The following is a 24,114-nucleotide window of genomic DNA, read 5'->3' as shown; positions in this document are numbered from 1 at the left end:
AGTTAGTTCCCAATAGGCCGCAATAGTAACAAGTGGACTGTTCGGGATATAGAAAAATTTTCACGAATGAAATAAAAAATTCTTGCCGAATTCAGTGACTTCCCTATGGGACATGCTTGTGTGAGTGTACTTTTCCAGATATAGCAACATTTTAACCAACGGAATCTAAGTATCATGGTGAATTCAGTAGGTTCCCAATAAGATATGCATGTAATAAGGGTGCTATTCAAGATACAGCAACATTTTAATGAACTGAAACACTGTTTCTTTGTGAATTCAGGTGGTTCCCTATAGCAGGCTCTAGTAATATGTGTACTGTTAAAGATTTATCAAAATTTTGTTACCCGAATCTAAGTAACTTGGTGAATTCAGTTAGATCCCTAGGCTGCATTAGTAACAAGAGGACAGTTCGGAATACAGAAATATTTTCAGGAATGGAATCATAATTTCTAGGCGAATTCAGTGACTTCCCAATGGGACATGCTTGTATGAGTGTACTTTTCAAGATATAGCAACATTTTAACGAACGGAATCTAAGTATCATGGTGAATTCAGTATTTTCCCAGTAGGATTCGCAAGTAATAAGGGTGCTATTCAATATACAGCAAAATTTTTACCAACTGAAACACTGTTTCTTTGTTTATTCAGGTAGTTCCCTATAGGAGGCTCTAGAAATATGTGTTCTTTTAAAGATTTATCAGATTTCGTGATCCGAATCTAAGTAACTTTGTGAATTCAGTTAGTTCAGAATAGGCCGCAATAGTAACAAGTGGACTGTTCACCTATAGAAAAATTTTCACGAATGGAATCAAAATTTCTAAACGAATTCAGTGAATTTCCAATATGACATGCTTGTTTGAGTGTACTTTTCAAGATAGAGCAATATTTTAACAAATGGAATGTAAATATTATGGTGAATTCAGTAGGTTCCCAAGAGGATTCACATGTACGTTTAAAGATTTATCAAATTTTCCTGAGCAGAATCTAAGTAATTTGGTGAATTCAGTTAATTCCCAATAGGCCGCAATAGTAAAAGTGGACTTTTCAGGATATAGAAAAATTTTCACGACAGGAATCAAAATTTTAGGCAACTTCAGCGAGTTCCCATTGGGACATGCTTGTATGAGTGTACTTTTCAAGATAGAGCAACATTTAACGAACTTAATCTCAGTATCATGGTGATTTCAGTAGGTTCCAAGAGGATTCACATGTAATAAGGGCGCTATTCAAGAAAGAGCAACAATTTAACAAACTGAAACACTGTTCCTTTGTGAATTCACGTAGTTCAAATTAGCAGGATCTAGTAATATGTGTACTTTTAAAGATTTATCAAAATTTCGTGAGCCAAATCTAAGTAACTTGGTGAATTCAGTTAGTTTCCACTAGGCCGCAATTGTAACAAGTAGACTGTTCGGGATATAGAAAAATTTTCACGAATGGAATCATAATTTCTAGGCGAATTCAGTGAGTTCCCAAAGGGAGATGCTTGTATGTCTGTTCTTTTCAAGATATAGCAACATTTTAACGAATGGAATCTAATTATCATGGTGAATACTTTAGGTTCACAATAGCATTTGCGTGTAATAAGGGTACTATTCAAGATACAGCAATATTTTTAGGAACTGAAAACTGTTTCTTTGTGAATTCAGGTAGTTCCCTGTAGCAGGCTCTAGTAATATGTGTACTTTCAAAGATTTATCAGAATTTCGTGATCCCAGTCTAAGTAACTTGGTGAATTAAGTTAGTTCCAAATAGGCCGCAAGAGTAACAAGTGGACTGTTCGGGATAAAGAAAAATTTTCACGAATGGAATAAAAAATTCTAGGCGAATTCAGTGAGTTTCCAATGGGACATGCTTGTATGAGTGTATTTTTCAAGATATAGCAATATTTTAACGAACGGAATCTAAGTATCATGGTGAATTCAGTAGGTTCCCAATGGGACATTTTGTATGAGTTTTTTTCTCAAGATATAGCAACATTTTAACGAACTGAAACATTGTTTCTTTGTGAATGTATACTTTTAAAGATTTATCATACTTACCTGAACCGAATCTATGTAACTTGGTGAATTAAGTTAGTTCCCAATAGTCTGCAATAGTAATAAGTGGACTCTTCGGGATATAGTTAAATTTTCACAAATGGAATCAAAATTTCTATGTGAATTCAGTGAGTTCCCAATAAGACATGCTTATATGAGTCTACTTTTCAAGATAGAGCAACATTTTAAGAAACGGAATGTAAATATCATGGTTAATTCTGTATGTTCCCAGTAGGATTCGCATGTAATAAGAATATTATTCAAGATACAGCAACATTTTAATGAAATGAAACATTGTTTTTTTGTGAACTCACATAGTTCCTATTAGTAGGCTCTAGTAATATGTGTACCTTTAAAGACTTATCAAAATTTTGTGAGCCGAATCTAAATAACTTGGTGAATTCTGTTTGTTCCCAAAAGGCCGCAGTAGTAAAAAGTGGAGTGTTCGGGTTATAGAAAAATTTTCACAAATGGAATCAAACTTTCTAGGAGAATTTAATGGTTTCCCAGTATGACATGCTTGTATGAGTGTTCTTTTCAAGATATAGCAACATTTTAACGAATGGAATCTAAGTATCATGGTGAATTCAGTAGGTTCCCAATAGGATTCACACGTAATAAGGGTACTATTCAAGATACAGCAACATTTTAACGAACTGAAACACTGTTTCTTTGTGAATTAACATAGTTCCCATTAGCAGGCTCTAGCAATATCTGTACCTTTAAAGATTTATCAAAATTTTGTGAGCCGAATCTAAATAACTTGATGAATTCTGTTTGTTCCCAATAAGCCGCAATAGTAACACGTGGACCCTTCGGAATAGAGAAAAATTTTCACGAATGGAATCAAAATTTCTAGGCGAATTTAGTGAGTTTCAAATATGACATGCTTGTATGAGTGTACTTTTCAAGATAGAGCAACATTTTAACAAATGGAATGTAAATATCATGGTGAATTCAGTAGGTTCCTAATAGGATTCACATGTAATAAGGGTACTATTCAAGGTACAGTAACATTTTAATGAACTGAAACATTGTTTCTTTGTGAATTCAGGTAGTTCCGATTTGCAGGCTCTAGTAATATGTGTACTTTTAAAGATTTATCAAAATTTGTGAGCAGAATCTACGAAAATTGGTGAATTCAGTTAGTTCCCAATAGGCCGCAATAGTAAAAGTGGAGTTTTCAGGATATAGAAAAATTTTCACAAATGGATTCAAAATTTCCAGGTGAATTCAGTGAGTTCCCAATGGGACATTCTTGTATGAGTATATTTTTCAAGATATAGCAATATTTTAACGAACTGAAACATTGTTTCTTTGTGAATTCAGGTAGTTCCCAGTAGCAGGCTCTAATAATATATGTAGTCTTAAAGATTTATCATAATTACCTGAACTGAATTTACGTAACTAGGTGAATTCAGTTAGTTCCCAATAGGCTGCAATAGTAATAAGAGGACTGTTCGGGATATAGTAAAATTTTCACGAATGGAATCAAAATTTCTAGGCGAATTCAGTGAGTTTCAAATACGACATGCTTGTATGAGTGAACTTTTAAAGATAGAGCATCATTTTAACAAATGGAATGTAAATATCATAGTGAATTCAGTAGGTTCCGAATAGGATTCGCATGTAATAAGGGTACTATTCAAGATACAGTAACATTTTAATGAACTGAAACATTCTTTCTTTGTGAATTCAGGTAGTTCCAATTAGCAGGCTCTAGTAATATGTGTACTTTTAAAGATTTATCAAAATTTGTGAGCAGAATCTTAGTAACTTGGTGAATTCAGTTAGTTCCGAGTAGGCCGCAACAATAACAAGTGGACTTTTCGGAATATAGAAAATGTTTAGAAATGGAGTCAAAATTTTAGGCGAATTCAGTGAGTTCCCAATGGGACATGCTTGTATGAGTGTACTTTTCAAGATATAGCAACATTTTAACAAACGGAATCTAAGTAACATGGTGATTTCAGTAGGTTCCCAGTAGGATTCGCATGTAATAAGGGTGCTATTCAAGATACAGCAACATTTTAACGAACTGAAACACTGTTTCTTTGAGAATTCAGGTAGTTCCCATTAGCAGGCTCTAGTAATATGTGTACTTTTAAAGATTTATCATAATTACTTGAGCCGAATGTAAGTAACTTGATGAATTCAGTTAGTTCCCAGTAGGCCGCAATAGTAACAAGTGGACTTTTCGGGATATAGAAAATTTTTTAGGAATGGAATCAAAATTTTAGGCGAATTCAGTGAATGCCCAATGGGACATGCTTTTATGAGTGTGCTATTCAAGTTATAGGAACATTTTAATGAAAGGAATAAGTATCATGGTGAATTCAGTAGGTTCCCAATAAGATACGCATGTAATAAGGGTGCTATTCAAGATACAGCAACATTTTAATGAATTGAAACACTGTTTCTTTGTGAATTCAGGTGGTTCCCATTTGCAGGCTCTAGTAATATGTGTGCTTTAAAGATTTATCAAAATTTCATGAGCCGAATCTAAGTAACTTGCTGAATTCAGTTAGTTCCCAATAGGCTGCAATAGTAATAAGTGGACTCTTCGGGATATAGAAAAATTTTCACGAATGGAATCAAAATTTCTAGGTGAATTAAGTGACTTCCCAATGGGACATGCTTATATGAGTGTACTTTTTAAGATATAGCATCATTTTAACGACTAGATTCTAAGTATCATGGTGAATTCAGTGGGTTCCTTATAGAATTCGCATGTAATAATAGTACTATTCAAGATACAGCAACATTTTAACGAACTGACACACTGTTTCTTTGTGAATTCAGGAAATTCCCATTAGCAGGCTCTAGTAATAAGTGTACTGTTAAAGATTTATCAAATTTCGTGAACCCAATCTAAGTAACCCGGTGAATTCAGTTAGTTCCCAGTAGGCTGCAATAGTAACAAGTGAAATGTTCGGGATATAGAAAAATTTTCATGAATGGAATCAAAATTAGTAGACGAATTCAGGGAGTTCCCAATGAGCCATGCTTATATGAGTGTGCTTTTCAAGATATAGCATCATTTTTACGAACGAAATCTACGTATCATGGTGAATTCAGTAGGTTCCCAAAAGGATTCGCATGTAATAAGAGTACTATTCAAGATACCGCAACATTTTAACGAACTGACACACTGTTTCTTTGTGAATTCAGGTAGTTCCCATTTGCAGGCTCTAGTAATATGTGTGCTTTAAAGATTTATCAAAATTTCATGAGCCGAATGTAAGTAATTTGGTGAATTCAGTTAGTTCCGAATAAGACACAATAGTAACAAGTGGACTGTTCGGGATATAGATAAATTTTCAGGAAAGGAATCAAAATTATTAGGCAATGTCAGTGAGTTCCCAATGGGACATGCTTGTATGAGTGTGCTTTTCAAGATATAGCATCATTTTTACGAACGAAATCTACGTATCATGGTGAATTCAGTAGGTTCCCAATAGGATTCGCATGTAATAAGGGTACTATTCAAGATACAGCAATATTTTAACGAACTGACACAATGTTTCTTTGTGAATTCAGGTAGTTCCTATTTGCAGGCTCTAGTAATATGTGTGCTTTAAAAAGTTATCAAAATTTCATGAGCCGAATCTAAGTAACTTGGTGAATTCAGTTAGTTCCCAATAGGCCGCAATAGTAATAAGTGGACTCTTCAGGATATAGAAAAATTTTCACGAATGGAATCAAAATTTCTAGGTGAATTAAGTGACTTCCCAATGGGACATGCTTGTATGAGTGTACTTTTTAAGATATAGCATCATTTTAACGACTAGATTCTAAGTATCATGGTGAATTCAGTGGGTTCCTTATAGGATTCGCATGTAATAAGGGTACTACTCAAGAACTGAACTGAAACACTATTTTTTGTGAATTCAGGTAGTTCCCATTAGCAGGCTCTAGTAATATGTGTACTTTTAAAGAATTTTCAAAATTTCATGAGTCGAATCTAAGTAACTTGGTGAATTCATTTAGTTCCAAAAGGCCGCAATCATAACAGGTGGAGTGTCCGGGATATAGAAAAATTTTCACGAATGGAATCAAAATTTCTAGGCGAATTCAGTGAGTTCCCAAAGGGACATGCTTGTATGAGTGTGCTTTTCAAGATATAGCAACATGATATATATATAGAAACACAGTGTTTCTTTGTGAATTCAGGTAGTTCCCTATAGCAGGCTCTAGTAATATCTGTACTTTTAAAGATTTATCAAAATTTCATGAGCCGAATCTAAGTAACTTGGTGAATTCAGTTAGTTCCGAATAGGACACAATAGTAACAAGTGGACTGTTCGGGATATAGATAAATTTTCAGGAAAGGAATCAAAATTACTAGGCAAAGTCAGTGAGTTCCCAATGGGACATGCTTGTGTGAGCGTGCTTTACAAGATATAGCAACATTTTAACCAACGGAATCTAAGTATCATGGTGAATTCAGTAGGTTCCCAATAGGATTCACATGTAATAAGGGTACTATTCAAGAAACAGTAATATTTTAACGAACTGACACAATGTTTCTTTGTGAATTCAGGAAGTTCCCATTAGCAGGCTCTAGTAATAAGTGTACTGTTAAAGATTTATCAAATTTCGTGAACCCAATCTAAGTAACCTGGTGAATTCAGTTAGTTCCTAATAGGCTGCAATAGTAACAAGTGGACTGTTCGGGATATAGAAAAATTTTCATGAATGGAATCAAAATTTCTAGGAGATGTTAATGAGAACCCAATATGACGTGCTTGTATGAGTGTACTTTTCAAGATAGAGCAACATTTTAACAAACAGAATCTAAGTATCGTGGAGAATTCAGTGCGTTACCTATTGGATTCGCATGTAATAAGGTACTGTTCAAGATACAGAAACATTTTAACGAACTGAAACACTCTTTCTTTGTGAATTCAGGTAGTTCCCATTAGCAGGCTCTAGTAATATGTGTATTTTAATGATTTATCAAAATTTCGTGAGCCGAATCTAATTAAGTTGGTGAATTCAGTTAGTTCCCAATAGGCCGCAATGGTAACAAGAGGAGAGTTTGGGATATAGAAAAATGTTCACGAATTGAATCCTAATTTCTAGCCGAATTCAGTGAGTTCCCAATGGTACATGCTTTTTTGATTGTACTTTTCTAAATAAAGCAACATTTTAAGGAACGGAATCTAAGTATCATGGTGAATTCAGTAGTTTCCCAAAAGGATTCGCATGTAATAAGGGTACAATTCAAGATACAGCAACATTGTAACGAACTGAAACACTGTTTCTTTGTAAATTCACGTAGTTCCCATTAGTAGGCTCTACTAACATGTGTACTTTTAAAGATTTGTCAAAATTTCTTGAGCCGAATTTAAGTAACTTGGTGAATTCGGTTAGTTCCCAATAGGCCGCAATAGTAACAAGTGAACTGCTCGGAATATAGAAATGTTTTCACTAATGGAATCAAAAATTCTAGGTGAATTAAGTGACTTCTCAATGGGATATGCTTGTATGAGTGTATTTTCAAGATATAGTAACATTTTTACGAACAGATTCTAAGTATCATGGTGAATTCAGTGGGTTCCTAATAGGATTCGCATGTAATAAGTGTACTATTCAAGATACAGCAAGATTTTAACGAACTGAAACACTGTTTCTTTGTGAATTCAGGTAGTTCCCATTAACAGGCTCTAGTAATATGTTTACTTTTAAAGATTTATCAAATATCGTTAGCCGAATCTAAGTAACTTGGTGAATTTGGTTAGTTCCCAATAGGCTGCAATAATAATAAGTGGACTGTTCAGGATATAGAACAATATTCAGGAATTAATCAAAATTTCTAGACGAATTCAGTGAGTTCCCAATGGGACATGCTTGTATGAGTGTGCTTTACAAGATATAGCAACATTTTAACGAACGGAATCTAACTATCATGGTGAATTCTGTAAGTTCCCAATAGGATTTGCATGCAATAAGGGTACAGCAACATTTTAAGGAACGGAAACACTGTGTCTTTGTGAATTCAGGTAGTTCCCATTAGCAGGCCCTAGTAATATCTGTACTTTTAAAGATTTATCCAAATTTCTTTAGCCGAATATAAGTAACTTGGTCAATTCGGTTAGTTGCCCGTAGGCCACAATAGTAATAAGTGGACTGTTCCGGATATAGAAAAATTTTCACGAATGGAATCAAAATTTCTAGGCGAATTCAGTGACTTCCTAATGGGACAGGCTTGTATGAGTGTACTTTTCAAGATATATCAACATTTTAACGAACAGAATCTAAGTATCATGGTGAATTCAGTGGGTTCCCAATAGGTTTCGCGTGTATTAAGTGTACTATTCAAGATACGGCAACATTTTAATGAACTGAAACATTGTTTCTTTGTGAATTCAGGTAGTTCCCATTAGCAGGCTCTAGTAAGATGTGTACTTTTAAACATTTATCAAAATTTCGTGAGCCGAATCTAAGTAACTTGGTGAATTCAGTTTGTTCCCAATAGGCCGCAAGAGTAACAAGTGGACGGTTCGGGATATAGAAACATTTTCACGAATGGAATAAAAAATTCTATGGGAAAACAGTGAGTTCCTATTGGGACATGCTTGTATGAGTGTACTTTTCAAGATATAGCAACATTTTAAGGAACGGAATCTAAGTATCATGGTGTTTTCAGTGGGTTCCCTATAGGATTCGCATGTATTAAGTGTACTATTCAAGATACAGCAACATTTTAACGAAATGAAACACTATGTCATTTTGAATTCAGGTAGTTCCCATTAGCAGACTCTAGTAATATGTGTACTTTTAAAGATTTATCAAAATTTCGTGAGCCGAATGTAAGTAACTTGGTGAATTCAGTTAGTTCCCAATAGGCCGCAATAGGAACAAGTGGACTGTTCGGGAATTTTGATAAATCTTTAAAAGTACACATATTACTAGAGCCTGCTATATGGAACTACCAGAATTCACAAAGAAACAGTGTTTCAGTTCGTTAAAATATTGCGGTATCTTTAATAGTACCCTTAATACATGCGAATCCTATTGGGAACCCACTGAATTCACCATGATATTTAGATTCCATTCGTTAAAATGTTGGTATTTCTTGAAAAGCACACTCATACAAGCATGTCGCATTGGGAACTCACTGAATTCATCTAGAAATTCTGAATACATTCCTGAAAATTTTTCTATATCCCAAACAGTCCACTTATTACTATTGTGGCCTATTGGGAACTAACCAAATTCACCAAGTTACTTAGTCTCAGATCATGATATTTTGACAAATCTTTAAAAGTACACATATTACTAGAGCCTGCTAATGGGAACTACCAGAATTCACAAAGAAACAGTGTTTCAGTTCTTTAAAATTTTGCTGTATCTTGAATAGTACCCTCATTTCATGGGAATCCTACTGGGAATCTATTGTATTAAAAATGATACTTAGATTCCGTTTGTTAAAATGTTGCTATATCTTGAAAAGTGCACTCATACAAGCATGTCCCATTGGGACCTCCATGAATTCGCCTAGAAATTTTGATTCCATTTCTGAAAATTTTTCTTTATCTTGAACATTCCACCTGTTACTATTGCGGCCTATTGGGAACTAACTGAATACAACAAGTTACTTAGATTCGGCTCACGATATTTTGATAAAACTTTAATATTACACATATTACTAAAGCCTGCTAATAGGAACTACCCGAATTCACAAAGAAACAGTGTTTCAGTTCATTAAAGTTTTGCTGTATTTGAATAGTACCCTTTATTACAAGCGCATCCTATTGGGAACCTACTGTATTTACCATGATACTTATATTCGGTTCGTGAAAATGATGCCATATCTTGAAACATACACTTATATAAACAAGTCCTATTGGAACTGAATAAATTCGCATAGAAATTTTGATTCCATTTAGAAAATTTTTCTATATCCTGAAAAGTTCACTTATTACTATCTTGGCCTAGTGGGAACTGAGTTCGCCAAATAACTGAGATTCGGCTCGTGAAAATTTTGATAAAGCTTGAATGTACACTTCTTACTATAGCCTGCTAATAGGAACTGCCTGAATTCACAAAGAAACTGTATTTCCGTTCGTCAAAATTTTGCTGTATCTATATAGTACCCTTATTAGAAGCGCATCCTATTGGGAATTCACTGAATTCACCATGAAACTTAGATTCGGTTCCTGAAAATGATGCTATATCTTGAAAAGTACACTTATACAAGCATGTCCCATTTGGAACTCACTGAATTTGCCTAGAAATTTTGATTCCATTTTTGAAAATTTTTCTATATCCCGAAAAGACCACTTTTTACTATCGCGGCCTATTGGGAACTAACTGAATTCACCAAGCAAATGACATTTGGCTAGTGAAAATTTGATCAATCTTTTGAAGTACACTTCTTATGAGAGGCTGCTAATGGGAACTACCTGAATTCACAGAGACACTGTGTTTCAGTTCGTTAAAATGTTGCTGTATCTTGAATGGTACCATTATTACAAGCGCATCCTATTGGGAACCTACTGAATTCACCATGATACTTAGATTCGGTTCGTGAAAATGATGCTATATCTTGAAAAGTACACTTATACAAGCATGTTTTATTGGGAACTGAGTAAATTCGCATAAAATTTTGATTCCATTTGTGAAAATTTTCGTATATCCTGAAAAGTCACTTATTTCTATCGTGGCCTATTGGGAACTAACTGAGTTCGCCAAATAACTGAGATTCAGCTCGCCAAAATTTTGATAAATCTTTAAAAGTACACTAATTACTAGAGCCTGCTATTGGGAACTACCTTAATTCACTAAGAAACTGTTTTTCCGTTCCTTCAAATTTTTCTTTTTTCTTTTTTTTTATTTTTGGTTCTTTTTTTCGGAGCTGGGGACCGAACCCAGGGCCTTGTGCTTCCTAGGCAAGGGCTCTACCGCTGAGCTAAATCCCCAACCCCTCAAATTTTTCTATATCTAAATAGTACCCTTATTACAAGTGCATCCTATTCGGAACCTACAGAATTCACCATGATACTTAGATTTGGTTCGTAAAAATGATGCTATATATTGAAAAGTACACTTATACATGCATGTCCCATTGGAAAGTCAGTGAATTCGCCTAGATTTTTTGATTTCATTAGTGAAAATTTTTCTAATCCCAAAAAGAACACTTTTTATTTTCGCGGCCTATTGGGAACTAACTGAATTCACCAAGAAAATGAGATTCGGCTAGTGAAAATTTGATAAATCTTTAAAAGTACACTTCTAACTAGAGACTGCTAATGGGGAACTTTTTCTATTAAAAATGTTTTATTTTATTTTAATAATATGCATGTGTATGTAGTAGCTGCTTGGTGGTAATGGTGGGTATGCACACATGTGAATGAAGTTGCTGGCATCCAGAGAGTGTGTCTGAGCTCTTGGAGCTGAGTCAATTGGTTGTTAGCTGCTAGATGTGTTTGCTTTGGCCAAACTCTGATCCTCTGCAAGAGTATTGTGTTCTCTTCTCTACTGAAGCATCTCTTCCGTCCTGGAAAAAACTTTTTTGTTCATTTTGCTTGTTTGTTATTTTTTTGTTTGTTTGTTTGTTTTTTTCTTGGAAACAGGTTCTAACTATGTGTTAGTTTTCTGTCTAAGCTCCACCCCCACAGTTACTTGGTAACAGCCAGGTATGCCTGGCACTATAAAAGGAGCCGCTTGTCCCCTCCTCATTCTCTTACTCTCTTCCTTTCTTGCTTCTTGTTCTTGCCCTGCTTCCCCTCTTCCCCTTTGTCCCTTCTCTCCCCATTCTCCTTCCCCCTTCCCTCCACATGCACATGGCCGGTCTTTACTCCTCTCCTCTTCTACTCTTCTCTCATTAAACATTTCTACAGGGAACCTTGTCCCGTTGTGGTTTGTCTGGACATGAAATGAGATTTCTACCCCAATATTATGTAGTCCTGGCTGGCCTGAAACACTCTTTGCTACCCAATCACATGTACAGTTAATGGCAATTTAATATATTTTCATGATAATATTTGAGTATGTGAAACAAGATTCTTGTTGGTTTCAATGAAATATGAACGTGTACATATGAATATGCTCTCCATGTTTATGTCAGCTCAATCTAGGCTATAGTCATCATAAAGGAGGGAACCTCGATTAAGAAAATGTCTCCCTATAAGATCAGGTTGTAATCAAGCTTATAGGGTGTTATTTCAGTGATCTATACAGAAGGGCCCAGGTTGTTGTGGTTGTGACCACCCCTGGCCTGTTGGTCCTGGGCTGTATAAGAAAGCAAGCTGAGGAAGGCAGTAAGCAGCACCACTGGTTGACCACTGTCCCAGTTCCTGCTTCTAGGTTGCTACCATGTTTGGGTTCCTTTCCCAAGTTCCTTCAGTGATGGATTACCAAGTGGAAGTGTAAGGCAAATACACTCTTTCCTCTGCAACTTGCTTCAGTGTTTCATCAGAGTGATAATAACCCTAACTAGGGCAATGAGTATCAATGCAAGTGTGGAGAAATGTATCACTTGCCTTGTATTTGGCCTTTTAGAAGAAGTTTTCGGGGGTTTAATTTCCAGAAAACATGATTTGTTTACTTCTAGTTTGTTATTTCTTTTTTAAAATTAATTTATTTATCTTATGTATGTGAGTATACTGTCACTCTCTTCAGACACACCAGAAGAGGTCATCAGATCTCATTACAGATCTGATCTGAGCTACCATGTGGTTGCTGGGAATTGAACTCAGGACCTCTGGAAGAGCAGTCACGGCTCTTACCCACTGAGACATCTCTCCAGCCTCAGTTCTTATTGGTAATATAGAGATCAGTATATTTGGAAGATTCTTCAACTCCAGTTCTCATTTCTTTCGTGTGGTATTTGTTAAAATTATGGCTGTTCTTCAGCCACTCCTCTGGAGTTGACAGATTATTCTCAGAGAGAAAAGAATCCCACTGGGGAGAAGTAGCAAGTATTTGTAAATTTTGTTCTCTTCAGATATTTATTTCACTAATTTCCACTACTTGGGAAGTGACATTGCCTTGGGACAATTTTATATAGAAAACAAAGTTTTAGTTTCTTGTGGGGCTTGCTTGGTTTTGCATTTTTCCTTAATTATTGACACCATACCCACAGCCTCTTCAATGATAGGCGAGTGCTGCACCCCTGATGCATATCCATAGCCTTAGCGTCTCTCTCAGTGTCAGACTTTATACCCTCCTTTTTACACCATCAATAAGGATTTTCTCCCTGGCTTTTCACAGCAGAAACTTTGGTGACCATACCGTGCTCTTAAATGAATAATCAAATGAATTGTTATTATTTTTTATTTCTCACTTATTTTTCTTTTATTTGTTCATATTTTTAAGAAATGAGACTAGGGTTCTGTAGTTGAGGCTGGTCCTGAGTTCATTATATAGATGGGGCTGGCCTTGAACTTCTGATTCTCCTCATTGTACCTCCCAGACACTGAAATTCAAGGTGTAATACACCATACCTGACTTTAAGTTTGAAGATAGATTCTGTTATTTGTAGAGAAATGGCAGGAGGACACTGTTCCCAGCTTGCCAGCTTGTAGGCAACCTAGGGTCTTTGTCATTCTAAGCAAACTGAGACAAAGGAAGCAGACTTTCTCAAGCAGAGAATCTTGGTGCTCTGCCAAGTAAGCTCCAAACCTGAGGAAGAGACCTTCTTGTTGCTTTTCCTATGAGAAAGTAACTTTGTTTATAGTTTAATAGACATCTTGATGGGAAGCATGGTGGTGAGCAGAAGTAGAGAGAGCAGACTGGGTAAACAACATTCTTTACCTCTCAAAGCTTCCCTCCTGGGACAGGCTTCTTCCAGCAAGGCCATTCCTCTTAATCCCTTCCAAACAGCACCAGCAGCTAAGTTTCTAAATATCTGTGTCTGTGAGGACATTCTCATGCATATGACTACATGTTGTTACATTTAATGACTGCCACATACACATTTGCAGAATGTTCAAATCATTTGCTGTTAAAAGTACATGTATAGATTCAGAGTTTCTTTGAACCAGTCATTATGCAATAGGAATTTCTTTGGCTCTTAAGGGATGAAGACTAGCAAATAAACCTCTTAAGGAGAATTTATGAGATACATTTGGCAATTCTGGGCTTGATGAGGAACACACCATGGAACACCCTGGTACCCGCCTAGAGCAAATTTAAGAGCAAAGTCCACAGAATTAGTAATTTATTCTCAGGGCCTTTTACATATGCCCCTAAAACATTTAAATTGTCTTTCTCACTCCTAGGACTTAGGTGACAACGTCCATGTGTCTTTAGCCATTTTTCATGTATATAATATGTTGTTAATACAAATGTAAGAAAGAGAAACCAAATCAAAAGGCATTTCAAAAACTAGGAGTCATGTGTGTGGGTAAAATATGTTTTAAGATTAAAGATTCTTATAAATCTTACCAAAGCTAGTTTGACTTTGATAGTGAAGGCTTCATATAATAGTCTTTGTTATATTCTTAGAGAATTACAGAACGCAATGTAAATGTTGCATTAATTTATGAAAATTAATGCAGTGGTGGCCTAACTTGTACCTAGAAAAATTTAATTGTGCCTCTTTTGATCCAACAATGACTTAACTAGCTGACTAGTTAGTCCCTAAGCTGGAAGCTTGAGACATGCCAGGATCTGGTAATCTTGGTGTTGTATAGTAGAGTTAAGTGTTGCATTAAGAATGCCAGTGTTTTCTGTCCTCTGACCTTGTCTTTCCTTCTCTGCCCTCATGGACCTGCTCTTGTCTGCCTGCTTCTACCCAGTCTCCAGGCCCTCACCCCTCGCCAATCCTTCTTACCCCTGATCCCTTGCATGTAATCATTTCTCAAGAGCACATCTTGGCATGGGTCTGCAGTAAGTAATACTCCCTCAATGTATTTTGTTTCAACCTCATGTATTAAATTTGTTATCACACTAACAAGTCCTTTATGTAGATCTTTTAATGAACTTCTTGGGGGTGCATTTTGTTTAGCAGATGTGTTATATTATGTGTGTTTTCTTGAGTGGCTTGTATGACACAGTTTAAGAGTCATTTTAGGTCAGATGACAAAGGGAATATTTTAGTAGATTGTTTAACTAATTAATGGTAACATGTAAGTGACAGTTGGATTTATTGATGTTTTATGCAAAGTGGATGTTAAGTGTTATTCAGGAGGGCATAGATTCACCATTGACCCCGATTACAAGTAGAAAGTTGGAAAGTGTTTAAATATGAGACTAAAAGTGTAGGAAGGATGTTCTCTGGACAGACTGGACTGATAAAGCAACCTGAAAATAACACATTTTGATAAGGCTTACTTGGAATTATACTTTTGTCTTTCATTAATTGGACATTTGAGTTTTCAAATATCCCATTTCCCTTGATAAAATATCAATGAAGAGTACGTTATGGTATAAAACTGACTTTTTTTTCTCTCTCCATACAGAATCTCTGCCTACCATGAGGCAGTCTTGTTGGAGGACGAAATCTGAAAATCATGGATGGGAAAAAGGCTGTGTGTTAATGAATAAAGATATTTACATATCCAGATAATTTTTGTTCATTTTAGTTTACAATATGATTTCAGGTAGAATATATTTTCACTGTTCAAAAATTCTAACCTTTAAAGTTAATTTTACTCTCAAAAATTTTGTTCAGAGGAAGTAGATATTCTTGCACAGAACAATTCAATATATTTTTGTTTAGCTCAGCATTGCTCGTAATTCTGAGAATTAGGAAAAACATATAAGTATCTAGTACATAGTGTTATTAGTTAATCTTCTGTACATAGCACAATATATTCTTTTATGTTTCTAATTTTTGAAAAATACAAAGAACAGATAAAATTTACTAATCAGTAAAAGTAAGTTGTTTGCAGTTTGGACAAAGTATACCACTAGCTGTCACCTATAGCTTCACTTTAAAGGCAAACTAATCTCTACTATATTAATCCTGCCAATCCATGAGTTTGGGAGATCTTTCCATCTTCTGAGATCTTCTTCAATTTCTTTCTTCAGAGGCTTGAAGTTCTTATCATACAGGTCTTTCTCTTGCTTGGTTAGAGTCACAGCAAGGTATTTTGTATTATTTGGGACTATTATGAAGGGTGTCATTTCCCTAATTTCTATCTCTGCTTGTTTCTCTTTTGTGTAGAGAAAGGCTACTGATTTGTTTGAGTTACTTTTATACCCAGCCACTTTGCTGAAGGTGTTTATCAGGTTTAGTAGTTCTCTGGTGCAACTTTTGGGATCACTCAAGTATACAATCTTATTGTCTGCAAATCGTGATATTTTGACTTCTTCCTTTCCAATCTGTATCCCTTTGATCTCCTTTTGTAGTCTGATTGCTCTGGCTAGAACTTCATGAACTATATTGAATAAGTTGGGAGAGAGTGGGCAGCCTTGTCTAGTCCCTGATTTTAGTGGGGTTGCTTCACGTTTCTCTCCGTTTAGTTAAATACTAGCTACTTGTTTGCTGTATATGGCTTTTACTATCTTTAGGTATGGGCCTTGAATTCTTGTTCTTTCCAGGAACTTTATCATACAGGGGTGTTGTATTTTGTCAAATGCTTTCTCAGCCTCTAATGAAATGATCATGTGGTTTTATCTTTCAGTTTGTTTATATAGTGGATTACGTTGATACTTTTTCTTGTGTAAAATCATCCCTGCATCGCTGGAATGAAGCCTACTTGATCATGATGGATGATTGTTTTGATATGCTCCTGGATTCGGTTTGCAAGAATTTTATTGAGTATTTTGTGTTGATATTCATAAGGGAAATTGGTCTAAAGTTCTCTTTCTTTGTTGGATCTTTGTATGGTATAGGTAGGTATAAGAGTAATTGTGGCTTCATAGAAGGAATTCGATAGTCCTCCACCTGTTTCAATTTCATGGAATAGTTTTGATAGTATTGGTATGAGGTCTTCTATGAAGGTCTGATAGAATTCTACACTGAACCAATCTGGACCTGGGCTCTTTTTGATTGGGAGACTTTTAATGACTGCTTCAGATTCAATGCAATCCCCATCAAAATTCCAAGCCAATTCTTCATGGAGTTAGAACAACGTTCAAATTCATGCGGAATAACAAAAAAGCCCAGGGGAGATAAAACTATCCTCAACAATAAAAAGACTTCTGGGGAAATCACTATCCCTGAACTCAAGCAGTATCACAGAGCAATAGTGATAAAAACTGTATGGTATTGGTATAGAGACAGACAGATAGACCAGTGGAATAGAATTGAAGAGCCAGAAGTGAACCCATACACCTATGGTCACTTAGTTTTTGACAAAGGAGCCAAGAAAAAAGATAACATTTTCAGAAAATGGTGCTGGTTCAAATGTAGGTAAGCATGTAGAACAATGCAGATCTAACCATTCTTATCACCCTGTACAAAGTTTAAGTCCAAGTGGATCAAGGACCTCCACATCAAACCAGATACATCCAAACTTATAGAAGAAGAAGTGGGGAAAAACCTCGAACACATAGGCACTGGAGAAAATTTTCTGAACAAAACACCAATAGCTTATGCTCTAAGATCAATAATTGACAAATGGGATCTCATAAATCTGCAAAGCTTCTGTAAGGCAAAGGACACATTTGTAAGGACAAAATGACAACCAACAGATTAGGAAAAGAACTTTACTAATCCTACGACCAACAGAGGGCTTGTATCCAAAATATACAAAGAACTCATGAAATTAGACTGCAGGGAGACAAGAAACCGTATTAAAAAATAGGGTTCAGAGCTAAACAAAGAATTCACAGCTGAGGAATGCTGAATGGCTGAGAAACACCTAAAGAAATGTTCAACATCCTTAGTCATAAGGGAAATGAGATCAAAACAACCCTGAGATTCCACCTCACACCAGTGACTGGCTAAGACCAAAAACTCAGGTGACAGCAGATGCTGGTGAGGATGTGGAGAAAGAGGAACACTCCTCCATTGTTGGTGGGATTACAGACTGGTACAACCATTCTGGAAATCAGTCTGGATGTTCCTCAGAAAATTGGACATTGAACTACCTTAGGACCCAGCTATAACTCTCTTGGGCAGATACCCAAAAGATACCCTAACACATAACAAAGATACTTGCTCCACTCTGTTTAAAGCAGCCTCATTTATAATAGCCAGAAGCTGGAAAGAACCCAGATGCCCTTCAACAGAGGAATGGATACAAAAAAATGTGGTACATCTACACAATGGAATACTACTCAGCTATCAAAAACAATGACTTTAAGAAATTCAGGGGCAAATGGATGGAACTCGAAAATATCATCCTGAGTGAGGTAAGCCAATAACAGAAAAACACACATGGTATGTACTCATTGATAAGTGGATATTAACCCAAATGTTTGAATTACCCTATATGCACAGAACACATGAAACCCAAGAAGGATGACCAAAATACGAATGCTTCACTCCTTTTAAAAGGGGAACAAGATAACCTTTGGAAGGGAATAAGGGAGGCAAAGTTTAGAATAGAAACTGAAGAAACACCCATTCAGAGCCTGCCCCACATGTGGCCCATACATATACAGCCACCAAACTAGGTAAGATGGATGAAGCAAAGTAGTGCAGGCTGACAGGAACTGGATGGAGATCTCTGCTGAAAGACAGACCCAGAATACAGCAAATACATAGGTGAATGCCAGCAGCAAACTGAACTGAGAATGTGACCCCCATTGCAGGAATCTTAGAAAAGACTTAAAAAGCTTGAAGGGGCTTGAGATCCCATATGAACAACAATGCCAACCAACCAGAGCTTCCAGGGACTAAGCCTGTACCCAAAGAGTATACATGGACTGACCCTGTGCTCCAACTGCATAGGTAGCCTTGAATAGTCTTGTAAGAGCACCAGTGGAAGGGGAAGCCCTTGGTCCTGCCAAGGCTGAATCCCCAGTGAATGTGATTGTTGGGGGGAGGGTCGTAATGGGGGAGGGTGGGGAGGGGAGCACCCATATAAAAGGTGAGGGGAAGTGGTTAGGGGGATTTTGTCCTGGAAACCAGGAAAGGGAATAACAATTGAAATGTAAGTACGAAATACCCAAGTTAATAAAGATGGAGAAAAAAAGGCAAACTAATCAAAATAGTGTAAAAAAATGAATTTTTATTTGTAAGTGTGCTGCGATTTTAAAGTTATTTTTGTGGCAGGGAGTTGTACCTACTGTTTACTGGAATGTCTTTTCTTGGTTGTAGAATGAGCACCTGGCTGCCTTGTTCTAGAAGCTGGAGGAACCGTTTGTTCTGTTAAGCAGGAGGATGGAACACTGCAATGTTTAGAGGAAGTGCTATCTATATTAATGGTTAGAGATGTTGAGTGCTTTTTACTGGTTTTGTGCCCAATTTTATCATGAACGTTTTAAGATTAAGAAAATTTTGTTTTAATCTTCAATTGCTTATAGTCTGACTTATTTGCTTTTCTGTTACTATAGTGAAATAACATGACCAAGTCAGTTTATGGAAGAGTTTATTTTGGTTGTGCCAGTTTTAGGACCTGTACTATCATATTTTGGAACACCAGGGGGAATATTAGAAGTAATATTATTATAACGTAGTGTTATCCTAATAGTTGGGTTATAGTAATCCTTATTAACAATCTCTGGTTATTCTAAGTCAGTAATTTTCCTTATGAGATAATATTTACTTTCACCTCCATAAATATAATAGTCATGCGGCAAAACTAGTAACAGCTAATGATGAAAGAAAAATTCCCTGTGTATATAGACTTTGGTTTTTTTGTGAACTTCTTTTTGAAATATGTCGAATTATAACAGCAGTATTGTTGGTATCAGGAATTCCCTTGAGCAGCGACACCATTTGGTAACTGTTGACATGGAAACAGCCCTACATTCCCAGTATTCCTTTGGCCCAAATCCCAACTCCACGTGGGAGTAGTTATGTCATATTCCAAATGAAAGGCAGACTTCTTCTGCCCTCATGCTCTCTCTTCTCTTCATTCTTTTCTCTTCTTTCTCTCGCCCTTTTCCCTTTCTTGTTCTCCCATTAAATCTCACCAAGTGGAACTGTGTTAGTTTTGTGTGCTTTATTTGGATGGGTGTGGTGGGTATTTTATTACAACGAGATTTTAATAACAACAAGTATGATAATTTAAGAGCTTGGAAATCAGACTGACTGGAAATAAATTCCAATTTGGGCACTCACCAGATGTTGAACTTATATTACTAAAATAAAAGTTGTGGGTGATAGTAATTTTTCCCTGTAGTGTTGTGAGAATCTAACTCTTGTAAACCTCTTGTGTTTTATTACTTATCAGGAACATTGGGTAGTAGTAGCCATTTTAATTGTTTCATGAAATAAAGTTTGTAGAGTTGTGGAGAATGGAGTTTATCAAAGCTAAACTACACATAACTACACATAACTAAATTGTATAATCAGATTTATCTTATAAAATTATAATCTTAAAGGAAGAAGGTTAAAATGTAGAATAGGAAATAATGCCATGCTATTGTTAGACGTGATTTAACATTCTATCAGAAAACTGAAGAAATGGAAATTCATCTATTAAGGTGGGATAGAGTCCATAATACATTCTATATTATGTTAACATTATTCTTAAATGTGATTTTTTAAAATGGACTAAATATGTTTTTAATGAGAAGAATTAGTTTGGGTTTGAATGTTCTTTTTTTCCGTTTAGGAAATATGTCAGTATTGAGGGCACCCAGACATCAGAGCTCAGGAAGGCATGTTGATACTGTATTTTTCTTTGTCTCCTGGGTGTGAGAAGTATAACAGATCTTAAAGAGCTGTATTCTTGTTTGTTTAAAAAAAACTGATACATAAGAGAGTGTGTGTTGTTTGTGTGTATGTGTCTGTATGTGTGTGTGTCTGTGTGTGTGTCTCTCTCTCTGTGTGTATCTGAAATGATAACAATATATTCTTTGGAAAGTATTTTGTTCTTTCTCAATTAAATTTATTCATTTGTTCAAATTGGCTACCCTTCATTATCACAGTTATAGGGAAATTAGAATCCTACTGCTTTAGTGTAGGTTGAAATATACAGAGAAGAGTATCTTAAATTGAGGACTCTGTTATGTCACATAGATGAGAGTTTCTGGATATTTTCTATATCTTTTTATTGCTCATTAAGGGGAATTTTCTGCTATACTGTGTCTTCAGACTTTTTCTGTTCAAATAACTCTCCTCCCTTAATGTAGGTAAAGATACTAACTTCTGTGTTTTGGATAATTCTGTATCCTTGAGTTGAGTCAACTGGGCAGTCTGTTTTGCAAATGAAATTTCAGGTTTATGTGTGTACTACTTACTAGTATTAGAAGCATTTATTTAGCATTTTTCTTTAGTTCTTTCTGGACAAGATAGCTACATTTGCAGTTTCGTTTGAAAGTCAGTTTTTCTCTTATGTGAAAATACTAGGAAATTCTAGATTCCCTACAAGGCTTTATTTTTGTTCTATGTAGTTTTGACTCAGCTCTGAAAGGGATTTTTTTTTAATGTAAAGAAATTGATTTTAGGCTAGGGACACTTACCTTCTGGTCTCTTGTTCTTTTGTCTGGCTTATGTAGTGAGGCAGGAGAGCTTTATGTGTTCTGTGTTTCTTTGTTCTGAGCCCCCTGCTCTCTAACCTATTTATACCTACTTATACCAGAATTACAAAAGTCTGATTGTAGTTTTATGTCTCATTTTCTTCTCCTACAATCTGAACCTGATATCTGAATTGCCTGTTTTTCCTTGTAGGAAATCAAAGGCCACAGAAAACTGACTCTGCTGCTGTTAGAATGAGTCAGTTCATCAGAGCCATGTTTGGTGGAACAAGCTTTTAATCCTAGCAGGTGAATCTCTATGAGTTCCCGGCCAGCCTGGTCTACATAGAACACCTTTTCATCATGATGCTAACCACCAGCTGGAGTGGCATTATTACCAGAATAAAGTGTAAGGAAAAGCAGGTGCACATAAGTTCTTTAAAGCAATAGTCCTCCCATGGATGGCCACTGAATGTTGGTGTTGGTGTTTGTGCATTAGAAGTAAAAGTAGAATTGGAATAATTAGCTCTTTTAAGGCTTTAAGAATGCTAGTGACTGTAGAGAGAGTATCTTGTGTATTTGTATGGATATATCACCTTTCAGTTAAAAAAAAATTATGGCCTTTAGGAAAGGGTAGAATAGAAGGTGGGACAACCAGGAGGCAGAAAGAATTCTGGGATAGAGCCAGGTGGGAGAGATTTGCCCTGGAAAATGTGACCAGACAGACTCGTGGTTCCTGAGCGCAGGTAATGAGCCACATGGCGGAATGTAGATTTGAGTAAGTGGGTTAGAATTTGTCAGAGAAGAGTCTAGCTCTATGGCCAAGGTATTTGTTAATATATTTTGAGTCTCTGTCTTATTCCTGGGATCATGGGGCTGGGAGGAAGAACCAGGTCCAAACTTCTACAAGTGACAACATGAATCCAAACAAAATCTAAATCTGAGCAATGACCAGTGTATAGTTTTGATTTTTGGAACAGAATGATGACCTTCACCTGGAACTCAATCCCAACATAGGTTGGGAGTGAAAGCATGATTTATTTCATACTAACTAGATGAGCTATTAGCGATGTGGCTTATATCACCGTGCAGACACTGAATATTTATGTTCTTCAATATTTTTTAGAACTTAAAAGCAGACAGCATGGTACCTAATCTCGGCTTTCAGGAGATGACACCAAGAGAACAGAACTTTCAAGGGAAGGCTACAGAGCAGGGAACCCTGACTCAAGGAAGGGCACAATGACTATTGTAACCAGAGTCGAAATGCCTCATTTGAGTGAGATGGTTTCTTAGAAGAAATATTTCCATATCTGTCTTGGAAAGTTAGTCTCTTTACAAACACATGATCTTCATTTGTTTTACTACCCTGCATTACAGTTCCACAGAAATTGGCAAGTCTTTCCCATTGGTTTCCTTGTAGAATAAATTGTAAAACCACAAATATTAAAAAAAAAATCATTGTTTTAGGAACACATTAATGAGAAGAAAGACATATATAGCACAGTAGAAAGGATTTAGATTTTGGTTTTACCCCAGTTGCTTCTGTTCCCTATTTTGCCAGATTTAAAAAACAATGGTTGTTCTTCCTGTAATCGGCCAGAGGTGACCTGTGAAGATGGTTCGCTACTCCCTAGACCCAGAAAACCCCACGAAATCATGCAAGTCAAGAGGCTCAAACCTTCGTGTTCACTTTAAGAACACCCAGGAAACTGCCCAGGCCATCAAGGGTATGCATATCCGCAAAGCCACCAAGTATCTGAAGGATGTCACTTTAAAGAAGCAGTGTGTGCCATTCCGGCGGTATAATGGTGGAATTGGTAGGTGCGCCCAGGCCAAACAGTGGGGCTGGACACAGGGACGGTGGCCAAAAAAGAGTGCTGAATTTTTGCTGCACATGCTTAAAAATGCAGAGAGTAATGCTGAACTTAAGGGTTTGGATGTAGATTCTCTGGTCATTGAACACATCCAGGTGAACAAGGCTCCTAAGATGCGCATACGAACCTACAGAGCTCACGGCTGGATTAACCCATACATGAGCTCCATCTGCCACATCAAGATGATGCTCACTGAGGAGGAACAGATTGTTCCAAAGCCAGAAGAGGAGGTTGCACAGAAGAAAAAGGTTTCCCAGAAGAAACTGAAGAAACAAAAGCTCATGGCACGGGAAAAAATTCAGCATAAATAAATGCAGATAAAGTAAAAAAAAAAAAAAAAAACAATGGTTATTTTAGAAACGACCCTGAGGAGGCAAAACAGAATCTGGCCAATGGATTTCTTTTCTGGAATTAGTCTTTCTTGGTTGCCATCATCTGCTTACAAGGTGCACCAGGAAGGGTGATTGTACACAAATTTATATTTTATATGTGTATCAGTTTTTCAAGTTTTCTAGGGTTCTTATTAGCTGTTAAATGTTTTCAGAAAATTTTGAGATTAGTGATTTGTGTCAGTAGATCTTGGGATAACTTCCTGAGCTTGTTGAGTCTTTGTTTCATTGTCTCTGGTCAGTTTCTTCAGCATACTTGTGTATCAGGTTGCTTTTTCTTTCTGAATTTCCTAATTCGTATTATTAAACAGATAAAAATTTAAGTTCTAGAAAGCAAGG

General features: G+C 36.2%; 1 protein-coding gene across 1 annotated transcript; it reads left to right on the top strand.

The window, feature by feature from the left end:
• The first annotated feature begins 23,099 nt into the window (after window positions 1-23,099).
• Window positions 23,100-23,728, top strand: LOC120100542 (60S ribosomal protein L17-like). Its single transcript, XM_039103286.2, has one exon. The coding sequence runs from the start codon at window positions 23,128-23,130 to the stop codon at window positions 23,695-23,697; it is 570 nt and encodes a 189-aa protein (XP_038959214.1). The 5' UTR covers window positions 23,100-23,127; the 3' UTR covers window positions 23,698-23,728.
• The last annotated feature ends 386 nt before the right edge of the window (window positions 23,729-24,114 follow it).

The sequence above is a fragment of the Rattus norvegicus genome, chromosome 2 (genome assembly GCF_036323735.1).
Source record: "Rattus norvegicus strain BN/NHsdMcwi chromosome 2, GRCr8, whole genome shotgun sequence".
In the NCBI taxonomy this organism is placed as follows: Eukaryota; Metazoa; Chordata; class Mammalia; order Rodentia; family Muridae; genus Rattus; species Rattus norvegicus.
Note: the sequence above shows the minus strand (reverse complement) of the source record. Positions and strands in the feature narration are given on the sequence as shown.